The sequence below is a fragment of the Labeo rohita genome, chromosome 25 (genome assembly GCF_022985175.1).
Source record: "Labeo rohita strain BAU-BD-2019 chromosome 25, IGBB_LRoh.1.0, whole genome shotgun sequence".
Lineage (NCBI taxonomy): Eukaryota > Metazoa > Chordata > Actinopteri > Cypriniformes > Cyprinidae > Labeo > Labeo rohita.
In genome coordinates, this window is record NC_066893.1 from 23,481,043 (window position 1) to 23,501,329 (window position 20,287).

Here is a 20,287-nt window from a genome sequence, read left to right on the forward strand (position 1 = left end):
GACGCGTCATGAAAACGCTTTATTAGCATCAGTTGTTCGCCCGCTCTATAACGAGTTATTGTCATTACTGTTAGTTACTAAAGCCTACAGCTTGCTAGCTAGATGTGCCTTCATTGTGTAAATGCATATTACCTGGTTGCAATAATTTACAAAACAACTCAGGTTGTAGAAAATGTTTGAGAGAAGAAGCGGCAGCTTTCCCGTGAGTGGGCATGGTTTCAGTGCTGACCGTGGACACCCTCAGCGTTTGAGAGCAGAGATACTGCTTATTTAAATTTTTTTATCAATTAATTTTGGTTGGGTAGTTAATAATACATTTTTCTCTGGTGTGACAAACTCAGAACATTTTATATTGGTTTACTCAGACTTTACCAGTAACAACATTGGTCGTAACTGGTTGTGTGAAAGCACAACCAGTTCACACTTTCTGAAACCTTGAGCCAAAAGATCCACATCCACACAGTGGACTAAAGAAGGAAGTGATCCTGCAGGTCTTCCCTCTTTTAGTATTTGTTCTGTGTTGAAAGCGCCTGCTCTCATTTAATACTCTTATCGCAAGTGGTTGTTTCTCTTCTGAGCTTTGATGAGACATTTTCCTGTGACCTCATTGAAGGTTTACTGTGGTAAAATTATTACTGCTGCAGCGGAATTAATCTTTCACCAAAAGCCTTTAAAGTGTAAATTCATTAATCATTAAACTTTTCAGCTTGTTTATTTTCCAGCAATGTGTAGGTCAAAAAATGTCCAGAGTTCATGATCAGTTGCTCTTTTTGGATAAGAATAAGCTCTGAGAGCACTGAATAGTTGGGATGAAGTGGGAATGTTGGGATAACACTTGAGCGTCAGGAATGTGGGTTATCTTCAGACTGGTGTGTGTTTAGTCAGCAGTAAATGCATGAATGGTTGTGTGTCACGGGAAATCATGTGATACTCATTTATCCTCCATTCAGATAGAAGAAATGAGGACGTCAGGTTTAGTGCTGATGCACAAAACCATTTGACCTTTCAAAAATAGGCATTCTATTTTAAAAACTTAACACTTAAATATTTATTACTGAAATTAAACAGTAAAATTCAATCAATACCATTTGTAGAAACTAAGACTAGAATATTTTATTGCACAAATAAATGTGCATTTGTACTCTCCATAGATAAATGACACAAATATCCTTTTACGTAACTTCTCTGAAGTCTATTATAAAGTTTAAGGATAAGTGTTTATAAATGAGAGATCTCATGACAGCCTCATGATCCGAGTAAATGACAAACTGACACTGGACTCTTTATATTTAACCTTCAAAAAAAAAAAAAAAAAAAAAAAGATAGATGTTCAGAAAACACTGGTCTGAAGAACTTGAAGAATATTATAATCTCTAGAGAAACGTAGTTTTCACTCCAAAAAAAGAAAAAAAAAGTGATAAGCAAAAAAAGTGAGGCATTAAGTTTGTTAATAGTAAAGAGCTTTTAATTTAAATCACAGTGATAAATTGTAATTCACTGGCGGAGGTTGAGGCGGGACATTCTTACTGGAAACTAGCCTGTTTCCGACACTGAATAAAAAATAAAAAAAGGTAATTGCGACTTTTTTTATCTCACAATTCTTATATTTTCTCTCGCAATTGCAACTTTTTGTCCGAATTGTGTTTATATCACGCAATTTTTACTTTTTTTCCTCCGAATTGTGACTATTTATCAGAATTGCAAGTTTATATCTTGCTATTGTGACTTTTTTTTCTCAGAATTGCAACTTTATTTTTCAGAATTGCGAATTTATATCTCATAATTGTGACTTTTTTCCTCAGAATTATGACTTTTCTTCTCAGAATTGCAAATTTATATCTTGCAATTGTGACTTTTTTTATCTGAATTGCAACTTTTTTTTCTCAGAATTGCAACTTTATTTCTCAGAATTGCAATTTTTTTTCCTCAGAGTTGCGACTTTTCTTCTCAGAATTGCAAATGTATTTCTCGCTATTGTGACTTTTTTCTCCGAAATGCGACCTTTTTTGTAAGAATTGCAACTTTATTTCTACGAATTCCGAGTTTATATCTCGCTATTATGACTTTTCTCTGAATTGCGACTTTTTTTTTTCTCAGAATTGCAACTTTATTTCTGAGAACTGTAAGTTTATATCTCGCTATTGTGATTTTTTTCTCAGAATTGCATCTTTTTTCTCAGAATTGAATGGCGAGTTTACATCTCGCAATTGCGACTTTATTTCTCATAACTGCGAGTTTATATCTTAATACTGTCTTAATACTGAGTTTATATCTTTAATACTGTTTTGTACACTGTAAAAAACAATTTGTTGAGTCAACTTAAAATAATTTGTAACCTGGCTGCCTTAAAATTTTAAGTTAAGTCAACTCAAAAAAAGTTTATTCAACTTGAATTGTTAAATTATACTAAGTGACAACTTAGATATTTGAGTTGAATCAACTTAAAATGATAAGGCAGCTGAGTTACTTACCCATCTGTTAAGTTTAGCAAACACAAATATCTAAGTTGTAACATTTCAAGTTGACTGAACTTAAAATTTTAAGGCAGCAGGGTAACAAATTATTTTAAGCTGACTCAACAAATTGTGTTTTTTATTTTTTACAGTGCCAGTACACTATTCTACATACTGTAAAGCATTACAGTACATTGCTGTAAAACAAATTACAGTAACTTGCTGGCAACCTTGCTGCTAGTAACTTACTGTAAAAATAAAGAAAAATGTTTAAGTGTTGCTGTTGTGACTTTTTTTCTCAGAATTGTGACTTTTTACTCAGAATTGCAACTTTATTTCTCAGAATTGTGACTTTTTTCCCGCGAGTTTATATCACAATTCTGAGAGAAAAAGTCACAATTGCAACATATGCGAGAAAAAAGTCAGAATTACGAAATACAAATTCGCATTTGTAAGAAAAAAGTTTTCTTGCAATTGTGTTTATATCATGCAATTTCTCAAGTTTATCTCACAAATACTTTTTTTTTTTTTTTACAATTGTGTGATATAAACTCACAATTGCGAGAAATTAAATGCGAATTCACAGTTGTGAGATAAAAAGTCCCAATAACATTTTTTTAAATTCTTATTTAGTGGCGGAACGGGCTTCCATAGGGAAACACCATTTGATTGGACCAAAAAAAAAAATCGGACAAGCCAGTGAAGACGATTATGTCATTGATATTTTTAATGTCTCAGTTTATGCAACTTTTTTTTATACTCTCTGGCAGTTGGTTTACCTGTGTTAGCAATGTTTTTTCCTAGTGTGATTGTTATTCAATGCAATTTAATTAATTAAAAATTAATTAAAACGCTTTACCAGGTCGTAAATAATGTTGGGTACGATCTTAATCTTCACAATCATGCCGTTCTGTTTGAATGGCATTATTTATGTCAGCTGTCTGTCCGTGTGTGTGTGTTTGTTTGGAGGAGGAGCTCTGGAGATCCACGGCGGCGGATTGTTCCCCAGTCAGCCGTGATCATTCAGAACAGACGGATCTGATTTTCGGTTCAGTCAGTGATCTGTGCGTTTGTGTTTGAGATGTTGGATCATCAGTGTGTGTCTCCAGTCATCGAGGTCTTCATTCCGTCTCTCATGAGAGAAGTGGACGAGACTGGAAAGTTGCGCAAAGTAAGTCATACAGAAACTCGTTTCTATTTGTGGTTCCTCAGGACTGATGTATTATAGAGCTCGAACGTGCGTTTGACGTTTCACATGTGCTTTTGTAGTTGTCATTAATTATGAAAGTTGAGAATGATTACCAGTCAGTCTGTGCGGCTTCCCTTACAGAAATACCATACAGGTTTGCTGTTGTAACCGTAAAACTATTGTACATTTTTTGAGATATCACATTATTTCTATAATTTAGTTTCATTTTTCAACTATAGCGACTGTGTTTTGAAGGAAAATGCTTATAATGGTGAACCATTGCAAAGTTACTAGTATTTTAGATTATGTAATCAAGTTATTCCTGCCATAATCTCTTAAATATACTGTATGAGTTCTAAGATGCAGTCAACGTTCTGTGACGTAATGTTACCTAGCAACCGAAAATGTAAAAGTATTGCTTCACTAAATTGAGTTGCTATTTTAAATACATGCATAACAAAAGTTAGAAACATTTATTCATTTAGCAGACAACACAAGAAACATTTATAACAACGTTATTTTTTTGTACTTTTGCAATGTTGGTTGTAACAATGTAGAAATGTAATATGCAAGAGAGCTGTGGCAACATTGTTGCGCTACATTTAGATGACCTTCCAACTAGGGATGGTAAATTTATTGTGCGCTTATGTTTTCAGCATGTTGTTTGCATTACGACAATGTTCCACTGAAAAGGAAGACCAGTACAAGCGTAGGTATATCTCAGAGTACTAGAAATTATTTTAAAAATGCAATTAAATATAAAGTAACAAGTTATCTAAGTGCTTCTCTCAAAGGTGTGTCTCCAACGGATTTTAATGCCTGAGGAAAAATGACGAAATATGCAATTCTATAGAAGCGTGATGCACTCCAGCAGCTCTTCTGTCGTCACTTACAGGAACGGATGGAGCAGGAATATGACAGGACATGTTTGACGCAACACAATTTAGACAGCGTGAAACATCTCAACTCGTTTTATCCTTTTACTCTTGATTTTGGATGATTTGAGTGTTTTATAGCATTCATAGCACTGACTGATCACTATGGAAGCATAATTCCATTTCATTTCACAAAACTTTTTTTTCTCACATATCTTGCAATTGCAGGTTTACACTTCACAGTTGACTTTTTTTTTTGTCTCAGAATTCTGAGGTTACATCTTGCAATTCAGACTTTTCTCATAATTGCAATTTCATATCTCGCAGTTGTGGATTTCTTTCAATTCTGATTTTTTTCTCCAGTTTGTCAGTTTATATCTTTCAATTGTGAGTTTACATCTGCAATTCCTACTTTTTTGTCAGAATTGTGAGTTTATATTTTGCAATTGCGGTTTTACATCTTGAGATTCAGGCTTTTTTTCAGAATTGTGAGTTTATATATTAAAATGGTAAGTTTATGCCTCGCAGTTCCAATTTTTTGTTTATGTCTTACAATTATGACTTTTTTACACAGAATTGAGTTTACATCACACTATACTGACTTCTTTTTTCATAGTTCTAACTTTTTTCTCAGAATTGTGAGATTGTATCTTGCAATTGTGAGTTTACATGTCGCAATTCTTACATTTTTCACAAAATTCTGAGTTTACGAATCGCAATTCCAACTTTTTTCTCAGAATTGCGAGATTACCTATTTTTGCAAGTTTACATCTCACAGTTCAGATTTTTTCACAGAAATCTGAGTTTACATGTTGCAATTTCAACTTCTTGTCAGAAATGCGAGTTTATATTGTGCAATTGCAATTTTATATCTCACGATTCTGGCTTTTTTTTCCTCAGAATTGTGAGTTTATATATTGAAATTGAAGTTGAATCCTCGCAATTCCAACTTTTTTTTTTTTTACAAAATTGAAAAAAGAGTTTATGTCTAACAATATTGACTTGTATCTCATAGTTCTAACAGTTTTCTTGAAGTTGTGAGTTTGCATGTCGCAATTCTGAAGTTTTTTCCCAGAATTCTGATTTTACGAATCGCAATTTCAACCTTTTTGTCAGAATTGCAAGTTTACATTTTGCAATTGAAAGTTTACATGTTGCAATTGCGTTTTTTTTTTTTTTTTCAGAATAGTAAGGTTATAAAGAAATTGTGAATTTACGGCTCGCAATTCCAACTTTTTTCTCTGAATTGCGAGTTTATATTTTGCAATTGCAAGTTTACGTCTCACAGTTCTGACTTTTTTCACAGAATTCTGAGTTTACATCTCACAATACTGACCTTTATCTCACAGTATTTAACTTTTTTTCTCAGAATTGTGTTTATATATTGCAGTTGTGAGTTTACATCTCACAATTCCAAATTTTTTCTCAGAATTGTGAGTTTACCTTTTTAAGTTTACATCTCACAGTTAAGACTTTTTTTCACAGAAATCTTTTTAAAGTTTATATTTTATGTTTATATTTTACAATAAAATTTGTTTATATTTTGCAATTTTAAGTTTACGTCACACAATTATGAATTTTTTTCAAAGAATTCCGAGTTTACATTACACAATACTGACTTCATGCACTTTTACGGCTTGCAATTCTGACGTTTCTCAGAATTGCAAGTTTATATTTTGCAATTGCAAGTTTACGTCTTACGATTCTGACTTTTTTCACAGAATTCTGAGTTTACATCTCACAATACTTTAATCTCACAACTTTTTTTCTCAGAATTGCTGGTTTATATCTTGCAATTCTGAGTTTACGAATCACAATTCCAACCTTTTTCTCAGAATTGCGAGTGTACCTATTTTTTGCAATTGCAAGTTTACATCTCACAATTTTTTTCACAGATATCTGATTTTACATCTTGCAATTCTGACTTTTCTTATAATTACAAAATTATATCTCAAAGGGAAACATCTTTCAGGCCTAAAATTTCCGGGACTTGTACGTTCACATCTCACAAATCTGACTTTTTTTTTTTTTTTTTTTTTTTTTCAGAATTCTAACTGTTACATCTCGCAATTCCAACTTTTTCCACAGAACTGCGAGTTTATATTTTTCAAGTGCAAGTTTCCGTCTTGTGATTCTGTCTTTTTTCACAGAATTCTGAGTTTACATCTCACAGTTCTGACTTTTATCTCGCAGTTCAGATATTTTTTCTCAGTTTATGACTTCCAATTGGAAGTTTACATCTCACAATTGTGAGTTGAACATGACACAATTGACTTTTTTCACAGAATTTTGAATTTACGGAATTCCAACTTTGTTCTTAGAATTGCGAGTGTACCTATATTTTGCAATTGCATGTTTACATCTCACAATTCAGACAAAAATATGAGTTTACATCTCATAGTTCTAACTTTTTTCTCTTGCAAGTTTATATTTTGAAATTGAAAGTTTACATCTCACAATTCACAAATTTTCCATAGAAATCTGAGTTTACATCTCACAATTCTGACTTTTTTCACAGAAAAAAGACTTTTTTGTTTCTCAGAATTTTACATGAGCATGTAGTCAGGTCAAGTGTCTAAAAGTCTAGGGGGAAAAACAAAATTGGGAAATATAATTCCAAGATAAAAATAAGAATTATGAAATGTAAACTCAGAATTCATAGAAAAATGTCAGAATTGTGAGATAACTCGCACTTGTGAGGAAAAATGTCACAATGACCTTTTTTATATTTTTTATTCTATGACTGAAATAAGGTTCCATAGATAAATAGTAGAAGCAGTGTGTTACGTGGAGTCTGAGCCAGTTCTCTAGGCCTGTCCAGCTGCAACCAAAACCGACCCAGCCAAGAGTGAAGGAAAGAGAGTCACTGTGCTTTCAAAACACCTAAAAGATGTTTTGTGTGTCGTCTAGATAACACAATGCCGGTTTGGTTTATTTATCAGATTTAGATGGAGCCAAATCAACTGACCAAACTAGAATGTGTGCATTTTCCTCACCAGTTTATTATCAGAAATGGATAACGTGGAGCTGTGTGAGGAGTTTTTGTGCTCAGAAGTCTGAATGAGAGGGTTTAACGGGGGCAGTTGTTTGTGTGTGATGCTAAAAGTAGAACAGCTAAATCACAGCTGAATCACAACCACACGGCAACATGCTGATGTCAGTCAAAGCTGTAATGCCAAATGCACACTCACACCTGTCAGACTGAGCAGGCTGTGAAAACTTCTCTAAACACTGAGAGCTGTAGAACTTCAGAAGAATGGAGGTCAGAGGTCACAGTCGAGAGAGATGAGTATTACTGTACTGGAGATGAATAGAGAAAGAGAGTTCTTCATCTTAGCGGAAATATCCAGCCCTGAACATCAGTAACAATGAGAGCTTTATAAGATCGACAGAGGGAGAAACTCGGTTTAAATCGAGTCCTCATGACCCTGATAAACACGACACAATCTGGTGCCCAAAAGAGACATGTGTCTTCATTGTTAACCAGGAATGCTCTCCACCCGCCTGCACTAACTCACTTTACCCAAAAAGCTTGTGTAGAATTCACTGATTTAAAGGGATGGTTCAACTAACCCTCATATTGTTCCAACCCTGCATTATGTGAATCTTTAACCAATAATAATTTTAAAAACAAGTATTGTGAAAGTAGTATATATGGACAGAAATGCATTTTCAGAAATTGAAAGTCAATATTGTGGTTTGTTTGATTACAATAAGTTAACATTTTCATTATATTTATATAGATATATAATTTTGCTATTAAAATGTTACTATGTGTTAATTCATTATTTTAATATACAATATATTTTGTTTATTAAAATTAATTTACATGTATATGTATTACTTTTTACATTTATTTATACATTTATGTTATAATACATTTATTAAAAAATAAATGTATATTCATATAAATTAAATTGTATATATATTTATACATTTACATACAGCAGCCTGTTCACTTTCCTTGTATGGAAAAGCGATTTAATATTTTAGTATATAATTAATTAATTAATATTTATTTATTTAAAAAAATTATTTATTTACATATTTATATTAAAATATAACAAAGTAAAACTAATTTTTTTTTTTAAATGAAATTCAAATTCAAAAATGTATATACATATTTCTGATCGACAACCTAATTAATTAATTAAATGATATTTAAATTATTTAAAATGTATTTTTTAGGGTTAATTTAAATATTTATATTAAAATATTACCTAATGTGTTTTGTTTTGCAAAGGTTATTTACATATTTATATTAAAACATAAATAAATGTATGCTTATATAAATTAAATTGTATATACTAAAACATTTCTATACATATTTGTGATCGACTACCCATTTACTTTTATTTTATGGAAAATGGCTTTAATAATTTAGTATATATTTAATTTATTTATATTTAATTTATTTTTTTTTTAATTTATTTTTTTTAGTTTATTTACATATTTATATTACAATATAAATAAATGTATGTTTATATAAATGTAATTGTATACAGTATATTGAAAACTTTCTATACATATTTATGATTGACAACCCATTCACTTTTATTGTATGGAAAAGGGCTTTAATATTTTAGCATATATTTATTTATGTTAATTTATTTAAAATGTGTTTTAAGGTTATAAACATATTTATATTAAAATATAAATACATGTAAGTTTATATAAATTAAATGGAATATTTTGAAAGAATTCTATACATATTTGTGATCAACAACCCATTCACTTTTATTGCATGGAAAAGTAAATAATAAATAATTGATTTATTAATTTTTTAAAAAAGGTTATTTTTTATTTTACGGAAAAGTGCATTAATATTTTAAAATACGGTATTTAATATATTTTTAAATGTATTTATACAGTCAATTTAAACAATACATTTATTTAAGATTTTTAAGATTTCTGAACGTGTATGGTGTTCTCTTTCATTAAAACGGAAAGGACTTTTGTGTTTAATGGAAGAAAGAAATCATTATACAGGTTTGGAATGACATGAGTGTAAATATGATTTATGATTATAATCTTTTGGGGTGAACTGTCCCTTTAAGTTCTTGAATAGCTCTTAATTTCAATCAGGTTTTTTTTAGTTCATAACACCGCATAAATAGTTCCCATCACCGTGTTGAGCATGCTTGAACACCGACTTGTCAAAACATGCTTGAGACACAATCATTTTTATTTCCTTCTCCCTATCTCCCTCAGCCTCTGATTTAGCAAGAAAAATATTTGAGGTACTAAGAAGCGAAAGATTGAGATTGAGCTCACAGTGGGAAATGTTTGGTGGAACTGAATGTTCTGTGTTCCTTTGTTATGGGTGGAAAACGGGAAACTGCTAATTCTCAGATCTGCTCACAATGTGGCCTAAACCCCCCATGCACACATACATCAAGGTTAAACTGGCAAAGAAGTACTAACTCAATGCATACTGTGTAGTATAAACTCTGCATACCGCCTTTTAAAAATAGTAGTCACATGACCTCATGTCAAAAATAGTTATATTTAAACAGGTATTTTACATTTTAAGCATCTGGTCAAGAAGGAAGTAAATGCTATGCACTGTCATTGTGAGAGACAGTATTCACCTCTCATTATTCACATTTATGAGTAAAACACTTGTAGTGTCAGGATCACCAGAGATGGATGGTTTAGAGATACATCACGTTGACATTTCTTTGTGTTGTGGACAATAAAGAGCCGTGAGTCTTTATAAAGAGACACTCAATACCTCAGGGTGTGATCTTACCTGAAGAACCGCCACGCCTGTGCTGATTTAACCTGTGTAAACTCACATGACCTATATTAAGACTAACTTTTGCACAGTCATATTTGTTTGGCTTTGATGAGGTCATTCACTCTGAACAGTCTTTGGTGTTTCTAAATCATTTCTGATAGAAAGGTGATGTAAAATTTGAGTTTGGTTACTAATAACTGCTGTGTTTAAACCGTGATGACCACATTAGAGCTCTAGAGGGCGCACTGACGCAAAACTTTAAACTTTAAGTTTAAAACGCGCACCGGCGCCTCCTGCTGGCGAATAATGCCTTGTCATGGTGGTAGTTATAGAGTCATTTAGTTTTATTGAAGTTTGTTCTAACCGTTTACGGGTTTTATGACACAGACTCTCTTGTTTTTCAGCTCTTCAGGTTGGAAATTCTCTTCAATGGAAGGAAACACTTTGTTCTGCGGCGATACAGTGAATTTCAGACACTTCACCGGAAGCTGAAAAAGATTTTGCGAGCTCCCGATTTTCCCAGTAAGAGAAATCAGCATTTGAGAACCAAACCACTGGAGCAAAGACGACAGGAACTTGAAGACTACATCCAGGTAGAGATATTTAGTGTTTATTTTATTATACTGTTTATTATACTTGTTGTTGCTTTGTTCTGTATTTATTATGCTATTTATTCATATTTTGAATTAGCATTGATTTTTGCACTTTCAGTTTTCATTTGTTGTGTATTTATTATGCTATTTATTCATATTTTGAATTAGCATTGATTTTTGCATTTTCAGTTTTCATTGTCATTTTTGTTATCAATTTACACTACCAGTCAAAAGTTTTTGAACAGTACGATTTTTTATTATTTTTATCTTCTGTTCATCAAGCCTGAATTTATTTGATCCAAAATACAGCAAAGTAATATTATGAAATATTTTTAATATTTAAAATAACTGCTTTCTCTTCAAATATATTTTAATGTAATTTATTCCTGTGATCAAATCTGAATTTTCAGCATCATTACTCCAGTCTTTAGTGTCACATGATCCTTTAAAAATCATTCTAATATGCTGATTTGCTCTTCAAGAAACATTTATTATTATTATTATTATTATTATTATTATTATCAGTTTTTAAATTGGTTGAGTAATTTTTTTTTTCAGGATTCTTTGATGAATAGAAAGATTAAAAGATCAGCATTTATCTGAAACAAAAAGCTTTTGTAACATTATACACTATATCATTCAAAAGCTTGGAGTCAGTATAATTTTTTTTATTTTATTTATTTAATTTAATTTTTTTTTGGGGGGGTTGCTTTGAATTGATCAAAAGTGATGATACAGACATTTACAATGTTACAAATGATTTTTATTTCAGATAAATGCTGTTTTTCTGAACTTTCTATTCATCAAAGACACCTGAAAAAAAATCTACTCATCTGTTTTTAACATAATAATAAATGTTTTTGAGAAGCAAATTAGAATAAAAATTCAGCTTTGAAATCACAGGAATAAATTACATTTTACAACAAAAATATTTCACTTTGGACCAAATAAATGCAGGGTTGGCGAGCATAAGAGACTTCTTTAAAAAACAAAAAATCGTACTTTTCAAAAACTTTTGACTGGTAGTGTAGCTGTAATTTCACTATACAATACAATATTTATAGTTTTTGTTTAAATTTTTATTTTTCCATTTTTTCGTTTAATTTTTTAAAAAATGTTTTTTATTTCAGCTTCAATTTTCATTTACCGAAATCAATTTTTAGTCAGCCAACAATGGATATATACTGTATAATTCTTAAATTATGTGTGTGTAGTACACAGGAATATATTTTTATATAGTACATATGTCACAAAATGGAGAGTCATGTTTAGGGTCACATAATTGGATACGGTATTGCACACAATCTGGTTGTATAAACCACATTTTGGTTGTTTTTTTAACCTTTATGAAGACTTGTGCTTGTTAGAAATCAATATATACACAGTATTCAGTATACACATACAAATAAGATATAAAGCACAGTATATAGTACATACAACATTTTCCAAAAATATAGAAGAAGAAATTAATCAGCAAGGATGCATTGAATTGATCAAAAAGACGTTTATAATAATTTCCTATTTCCAATAAACTGCTCTTTCAATTCAAAGAATCCACAAAAATATTAAGCGACTTATTCAACATGGTAATAATAGGAATAAATGTTATTTGAGCATCATATTAGAATGAATTCTGAAGGATCATGTGACACTGAAGACTGGAGTAATGATGCTGAAAATTCAGCTTTGCATCACAGGAATAAATTACATTTGAAAATATAGTAACATAGAAAACAGTTATATTAAATAGCAAAAATAATTCACATTTTTACTGTATTTTAGATCAAATAAATGCAGCCTTAGTGACTTTTGTAGTACATAACAGTATACAATATATAAAATACCATTCCACCATATTAAAATATATTGGAATATATCAACTTTTTAATATAATGTCATACTGAGGTTATAACTGTTTTTTTATTTGCTACCAATTTCAGGAAATTCTATATCGAAATGATATTGTCCCTCAAGAGCTCCTGGACTTCCTTCAGGTCAAACATTTTCATTCGGCGAGCAAGAACTGCAGCTCTGAGTATGTATTTACACCAGATCACTTCACTGGAGCATCACAAATTTAATTTAGCAATGTATCGAAATGTTTATTAAGAAAATTCAGTTAAATTAATAACAGTGAGCTAATAATAATATTACCACTGCTTTCAGACATTATTAATGTCTTAATTGTCATATTTCAGTGAAAACCAGTCAGATGACTGTCAAGAGCATGGATACAGGTATGCTCATCCTCATTTCTTCAATAAATAAATAAATAAATTCAGCCCTTATTTAAAATCAGATTTTGAACGCTGTCTTTCTACAGATTTCAGTTATTCCATCAGCGTGTAGTTGGGTTCTCTGATGATCCTTACCAGCTTGAATCCAGATCAGGTAAACCTGACAGATTACTGTAACTGTGTCATTACACAAATGTGTTTTTTGCACCCAAACGCCTATGAAACACTCTGTTGTGGTCATTTCCCCCCCTCCAGATCTTCCTGATATCGTGGTGGCAGGCGTCTTGCAGGGTTTGTACCCCAGAGATGTCAAAGTGAGTTTCAAAAAGACCTGCGGTAAACCCAGTGGCCTCACCTGTGCACCAGAGCTCCCAGTGCATCCCAAAATCCCCATTATTACCATAAACAGAAGCAATATCAGCTCTCTGCCAGAGTCACACAGAATATGAGCGCAATCACTGTTGCCTAGCAACTCCATCTGCTTTAAATGTGCCTTTGCATGTTTATATCGACTGAATCTTTCATCTTTGGGTTTGTCATATTTCATTATGTGAATCTCACAAAAACTGTCTGTAGTTTAAAAAATAAGGACGATTTTTAGGAGCCCTGCCAACCATACTATTCCAAAAAAAAATTTACATGTAAATACATTACAAGTGAAAAGATTTTTTATGTTTTTTCATCAAGCCTGCATTTATTTGATCCTAAATACAGCGAAGCAGTAATACTATAAAATATTTTTACTATTTAAAATGACATAAAAGTGATGATAAAGAGATTTATAATGTTACAAAAGATTTCTATTTCAGATAAATGCTGTTCTTCTGAACTTATTATTCATCAAAGAAACCTGAAAAATTATATTCAGCTGTTTTAAACATAATAATAATAAATGTTTTTTGAGCAGCAAATCAGAATATTAGAATGATTTCTGAAGAATCATGTGAATAGAGTTAATGATGCTAAAAATTCAGCTTTGAAATCACAGGAATAAATTACATTTTGAAATGTTTAAATAGAAAAAAAAGTAATTCACCATAATGCATCTGCAGAGCTGTGAATTAGTAAAAATATTTCAGAATTTAACTGTTTTTGCTGTACTTTGAATCCAATAAATGCAGAAGAGACAAAACTTTTGACTGGTAGTGTATTTATATTACAACTGCAATTATACATTATTGCAATATGTTGTACTGAATTTAATTTATTCAAAAATAATCATTAGAATAAGCATAATTCTTATTGTCATAAAAATGGTAATGGTCCTAAAAATAAGACATAAAAATGGTTTTATATATATATATATATATATATATATATATAATAAAGATTTTTAGGAACACTGGCAATGCACTAAAGATATTTGAAGTATAAATGGAGTTTTACAATATCATTGTAATATGTTGTGTTGAATTTAATTCATATTTTAAAGGTTTTTTGTGCATAACTTTGATTTGATCTTTATGAGCATAAAAATAAGACATAAGACATCTATATATGATTTTATTTCATTTAGCATATATTTGTTATGTCAGTAATAAAGAATATTTTTAGAAACCTTGGCAATACAGACACACTATATATATAAGTACAAATGTCATTGCAGTATGTTGTACTAAATGTTCTTTAATTTCACCATATTAAAACCAAGTTTTGAGCTCAATTTTCATTTCTATAAACAAAAGACCTAATTTAATGTAAGCTTTTTTTTGCATTAATTTGTTATGCATTCATTTAATATTTTTCTGAAGTATATATTTTGTCTTTCAAATTTCATTGTAAAATATAAACTGGACAATTCTCCATGAAATTTACATTTCAAAGTCATTTTGTTTTACTGCGCCAAGATATTTACCTGTACTGTAAAACAACTTTTGCATTTTTATTAAGAGTATTTCTATTAAATAAAAACAGTGTCTGATTTATAATGAGAAAAAGACAACAGCATTAAGAAAACCTGGATCCTTTATTGAAGTTTTGTTTACAAAAGCAGGTTGAAGTGGGTCAGGAATCTGACCGTGTGGAATGCCGGTTTGAACTGGACCCAGGATGTACCGCTCTGCGGATCAGGACTGGTGTGTGACGGTCCCGTGAGGGGCGGAGCTCCAATGAGCACGTACACACACTCTTATTTCCACTAGAACTCTAGTGGCACCAAATTCAATCCCCTTAAACCCAGAGTCCTCTTGTTCCCCCAAACTTAAATTACTCTTTAGCTACTGCGAAAGGCTTTTCCACCTCGATCTTGCCGCTGTCGTGGATAATGACGTCTTTGAGAGGTTTATCTCGCCCATCTGTCTTTGTGCTCTCAATCTTTCTCACCACATCCTGGAAGACAGCAGGAAAAAATCAGCACGGCCACTGGAGTAAATGCACTTCTATGAGTATGGAGGAACAGATAACTTCTTCACAGATGGACAAAGTGGAGATACTCACCATGCCCTCCAGGATTTTGCCAAACACAACGTGTTTGCCGTCCAGCCATGGTGTTTGGACGGTGGTGATGAAGAACTGGGAGCCGTTGGTGTCTTTACCAGCATTGGCCATGCTGAGCCAACCAGGTCCATAATGCTTCAGCTTGAAGTTCTCATCAGGGAAACGGTCTCCGTAGATGCTCTTACCTACATAAAGAGGCGTTAGAAATGTCTTCGAGCTAAAAAAATTAGGTTTAACATTCGTCTTTGGCATCTGAGAGACCCCAAAGCCTCAAAAAAAACATATGTACTGCATTGATAATCTTAATGAGATCTAATTTTGAGTACTTTAATACCTCCGGTTCCATCTCCTCTAGTGAAATCTCCTCCCTGGATCATGAAGTCTTTGATCACACGGTGGAACTTGCTGCCCTTGTAACCAAATCCTTTCTGGAAATCAGAATAGCATTCATTTAGACTCATTTTACTATGAATCACACATGCTCAACAGCAGAGCAAGGAAAAGAAAGCTCACCTCTCCGGTGGCCAGCTGGAGGAAATTTTCCGTTGTTTTAGGGACAGTCTTTCCAAAGAGTCCAATGACGATCCGTCCTGCATCCTCATCGCCGATCCTGATGTCAAAGTACACCTGGGAAAACCAAATCCGGAGTCACACCAGAACATCAAACAACAGTTCTGCACATGCATTATGGTGAATTCATTTCACAAGAGGCCATAAAACCCAGATTTATTGTTAGACATCAGGTCAAGTGGCAAATACTCATGCAATTTTTTTAAAATCAATCAGGAAACACTTGCGCAATGTTACCAGCTTTGCTGTAATAGTATATTTAGCACAAAACCAATTAAATTCGGAAAATGCTAACAAAAAAAAACAAACAAAAAAAAAAAACATGCAAATGGTTTTCAAGCAAGCTACGCGAATCTGGCACGCTGAATGCAAGTGTAAACGCAATATTAAAATTCGAAATGGAATTCGGATTATATCATTTGTCTGCCATAGGCCAGACACGGCTATGCAGTGAATGTAGAGCAGCGCTGCGCTTTTGTACCTTGGCCGTGACTTTCGGTCCCTTTTTCTTCTCATCCGCCTCTGACCCGCTCGGGAAAAGCAGGAAAACCACCGAGCCGACGATCAGCGTGACTGCCACCAAAAACTTCATCCTCCTCTCACAGATCCGCACCATGAACAACCCGAAAAAACTGTATGTGTGGCGATGACTGTGTGTTAGGGTTTCTGGGGCATCCGGGGAGGAGATTTGCGCTGCGCCCAGAATTCAGTACAAACCACAGGACGAGGTTCGAGCGCTAGCGCTGATCCAGGAACACTTCAGTAAATCCGCTCACTGTAGGAACAAACAACGCTGAGCTGATCTGAAAACAGGCGCTGGGAGCGTATTCCGTTCTGTGTGACGTGGCCCGACTCGTCGGACGCTGATTGGACGAGCTTTTGTCTGTCAAGGAGCGAAGAGCCAATCAGAGTTTGAAACGCGTAAGGAATGGACGGAGCCACAGCGGCGTCTGGAATGGCATCAGCATTAAAGGCACAGGACGCGAAGAAAGCACAAAGGTGATGTTTGTAATGGCTTTCAGACGTTCTGCAAATATAATAAAGATAAAAAATGCTTACGACTAAATTTAAGTACAAATACGAAACAAATACATCACAAATGTGACCCTGGACCACAAAACCAGTCTTAAGTCGCTAAGGGTTTATTTGTAGCAACAGCCAAAAATACATAGTATGGGTCAAAAATACATTTTTGTTTATGGGTCAAAATTATTGATTTTTCCATGAAGATTTTAGTAAAATTCCAAAATATATCAAAACATTTTTAATTAATTAGTAATAAAATGAAGAACTTTATTTGTTCCATGAAGATATTTTCAAATAGTAAAATTTGGTCTATTATAAATATATCAAAACGTAATTTTAAGCTTTCAGATGATGTGTAAATCTCAATTTGGAAAAATTGACCCTTATGACTGGTTTTGTGGTCCAGGGTCACAAATAATACACACTACTAACCAAAGTTTAACAAAGACCAAAAAGGCTAGTTATATAGCGATAAAACTGTTCCTTAAGTTAAAATTACATTTAAAACCAGCGAAATGTATTTTCCGTCGTAATATATAACAGGTTGCTGCATTTCGTATTTTAACACGTTTTGGGGGTATAATCAGTGTTGGGAAGGTTACTTTGGAAATGTAATAGGTTACAGATTACAAGTTACTTGATTTAAAATGTAACAAGTAGTGTAACTTTTCAATTACTTTATAAAAGTAATGTAACTTATTACTTGTAATTAATTTTTGATTACTATTCTAAATCTGTTAATTTTCAACTGTTAATCATTTTGAAACATTTAAACCAGGCAGAGTTAAACTTACAGTAGCGTTCAACACTGATTACTGTCAGACTCTCAAAATCCTTCATCACTTGAATTAAAATTATAATAGGTAAGGCATAATACACATTTTTATTTTGCAATAACAGCTGGCTACATTATCAACAACATTATCCAACTTATTACACAACTGCTTGATGGATTATTTAGATGTTTTGTGTCAAAATAATTAGACACGAAACACTGATCTGAGTTGAAATATTTGAACGCAAAGCTTCCATGAAGAAATCAGTTGCTTAGCAAACGACAAGTTCAAACTAGACATTTTAGGGATACAGTGCAGTCATACCAGTTTTCTTACACAACATTTCACCACATAAATAATTAAGGAAGTAGTACTAGTTTGTTAGTTATCTTATAATCCATTACAGTGTACAAAAAAAAAAAAAAAAAAAAGCAGCTGCGTTTGTATGAAACAAAGCGAGTCCACGATACCAGGATGACAGAATTAAGAAATTGTCCACATAATATTGAATTAAGCTTTAATATTTTATTAGCTAACCAAACACAAAGCTTCCGCCAAGAAAAATTATCAAGCATATAGCACTGACTTAAGTTGCCCAGATGAGTCTGTGTTATTAGCTCCTACCTGTTGTTATTGGGGAATGACATACCTTGGAATGTCATGACTGACCAATCAGAATCAAGCATTCCACAGAGCCGTATAATCATTTAATTTAAAGCACAGCCACCACAGACTTTTTACTTTTTTTTTTTTTTTTTTTTTTTTTTTTTTTTTACTTTTTATGCCTCTTATTGTGATAGGACAGTAGAGAGATGACAGGAAAGAGCTGGGAGGAGAGAGGGTAGCGAGATCGCCAAAGGACCTCGAGACGGGACTCGAACTCGGGTCACCGTGAGCGCAGTTGCGCTATATGTCATAACAAGATCATAACATAAATAACATCATAACAAGAAATAGTTTAATAGCTATGATACTGGGTTTGAAATCAAATGTTTACATAGTTATGACAGAAAACACTAGCATCTAACAATGCCTTGGAAAAAACAATCTTAAAAAATAAGCTTTATGCATAAACCCAAATAGGAAATAAAACAGTTATCGAATAAGCTGTGTCCTATTCTGTGTCCTAAACTCCTGAAACATTGGTGTCTCATTTAGAGCAGTCAATGCAATTTATGAAAGAAGTCAATTGAATCTGTAAGTGGGGGTGGGTGTGTGAAAAAATTCAGATGTAACCCCCTTTGTAATCACTGACATTTTTCAAAAGTAACTGTAATTTAATTACACATTTTTTCTCAGTAACTGTAACTAAGTACAATTACATTTATTTTGTAATTAAATTATGTAATTCCGTTACATGTAACTAGTTACTCCCCAACACTGGGTATAATCAGGGGCGTTTCTAGGATTTGAAAACATTTGGGGCTGGTGGCAAAACATCAGGGGCTAGTAGTGGTGGATGGGAGCTCACATTATACTTACGTATGATGTATGTATGACGTACGTATCATACTCGAACCTTTTGTTAGACACAGATGGGTGAACCTGGATCCTTCTAGGGAGGTCCGGGTCCGGGCCTCTGAGAGTTCAAAAATAAGAGCTCCAGGTTAACCCATGTTCATTGTGCAAATTGAACAAAGAAGAAGGATTAGGACCTGACTCATCCCTCTTCTGATACTCTGAAAACATCGGATCATGAACTCATCGTGTGAGCAAAGTCATATTGTGCTTTCGATTTTAGTTCATTTGACAGATACTTTGCCTTAGCACAAAACAACATTGTTACACTATGAAAAAATAGTAAATCGTAATCACTGCAAAAAGCAAACATATAAAAGTATTTTCACAAAATTATAACTTTACAAAAATATATTACACACTTAAAATAATACATTTAAAATATATATATTTGCATGCAAAAATAGGGGCCCGTTTTTATATTTATTTACTTATTTATTTATACCAAATTCCATTTTTTTTTTTTCTAAATTCATTTTTTTTTCTGTTTCAATTTTTCTGGACTCCTTTTAAATGGTTAAATTTAATTTTATTAATCAAAAAAGACGTCTAATTAATTAAAACAATTAAATTTATACAATTTAAAGTCAATTTATTAAAAATTAAGTTATGTTTAGGGCCCTATGAAATCTTTTATTTTTTTCTCACCTTATATTTACACGTTTAAAATACACCTTATTGTTACCAAATTTGTTTTAGCATGTTTATTGAAATACATAAAACTTTTTAATTTATTTCCACAACAGCCTTATGAAATTCTGTGTTGTGTATTTAAATTGTTCTGGTTATGAAATAAAGACATAAAATATTAATTTATCTTTTCATTAATGAAAATTAAATTTTATTTTTGGCAAATAAATGGGATGTACTATTA

At 32.4% G+C, this 20,287-nt stretch overlaps 2 protein-coding genes across 2 annotated transcripts; one reads left to right on the top strand and one right to left on the bottom strand.

Annotated features, from left to right (window-relative positions):
- Nucleotides 1-1,369: 1,369 nt before the first annotated feature.
- On the top strand, nucleotides 1,370-14,973 carry snx22 (sorting nexin 22). The gene is made up of 7 exons (XM_051099881.1): nucleotides 1,370-1,571; nucleotides 3,423-3,624; nucleotides 10,662-10,850; nucleotides 12,791-12,885; nucleotides 13,049-13,087; nucleotides 13,174-13,241; nucleotides 13,343-14,973. The coding sequence occupies exons 2-7, from the start codon at nucleotides 3,535-3,537 to the stop codon at nucleotides 13,534-13,536; spliced, it is 675 nt and encodes a 224-aa protein (XP_050955838.1). The 5' UTR covers nucleotides 1,370-1,571; nucleotides 3,423-3,534; the 3' UTR covers nucleotides 13,537-14,973.
- A 61-nt stretch (nucleotides 14,974-15,034) lies between these two features.
- ppib (peptidylprolyl isomerase B (cyclophilin B)) lies at nucleotides 15,035-16,815 on the bottom strand. Its single transcript, XM_051099882.1, has 5 exons — nucleotides 16,575-16,815; nucleotides 16,037-16,150; nucleotides 15,858-15,951; nucleotides 15,524-15,708; nucleotides 15,035-15,415 (listed from the first exon to the last, which is right to left on the bottom strand). The coding sequence occupies exons 1-5, from the start codon at nucleotides 16,707-16,709 to the stop codon at nucleotides 15,293-15,295; spliced, it is 651 nt and encodes a 216-aa protein (XP_050955839.1). The 5' UTR covers nucleotides 16,710-16,815; the 3' UTR covers nucleotides 15,035-15,292.
- Between the last annotated feature and the right edge of the window lie 3,472 nt (nucleotides 16,816-20,287).

What these genes read in the sequence shown, in the direction of transcription:
- snx22 (XM_051099881.1), top strand. Translation starts at nt 3,535, where the DNA reads ATGTTGGATCATCAGTGTGTGTCTCCAGTCATCGAGGTCTTCATTCCG. An exon ending in AGACTGGAAAGTTGCGCAAA is followed by an intron (nt 3,625 to 10,661) that starts GTAAGTCATACA and finishes CTTGTTTTTCAG; the next exon opens with CTCTTCAGGTTGGAAATTCT. An exon ending in AACTTGAAGACTACATCCAG is followed by an intron (nt 10,851 to 12,790) that starts GTAGAGATATTT and finishes TACCAATTTCAG; the next exon opens with GAAATTCTATATCGAAATGA.
- ppib (XM_051099882.1), bottom strand. Translation starts at nt 16,709, where the DNA reads ATGGTGCGGATCTGTGAGAGGAGGATGAAGTTTTTGGTGGCAGTCACG. An exon ending in TCCAGCTGGCCACCGGAGAG is followed by an intron (nt 15,952 to 16,036) that starts GTGAGCTTTCTT and finishes TCTGATTTCCAG; the next exon opens with AAAGGATTTGGTTACAAGGG. An exon ending in TAGAGGAGATGGAACCGGAG is followed by an intron (nt 15,709 to 15,857) that starts GTATTAAAGTAC and finishes CTCTTTATGTAG; the next exon opens with GTAAGAGCATCTACGGAGAC.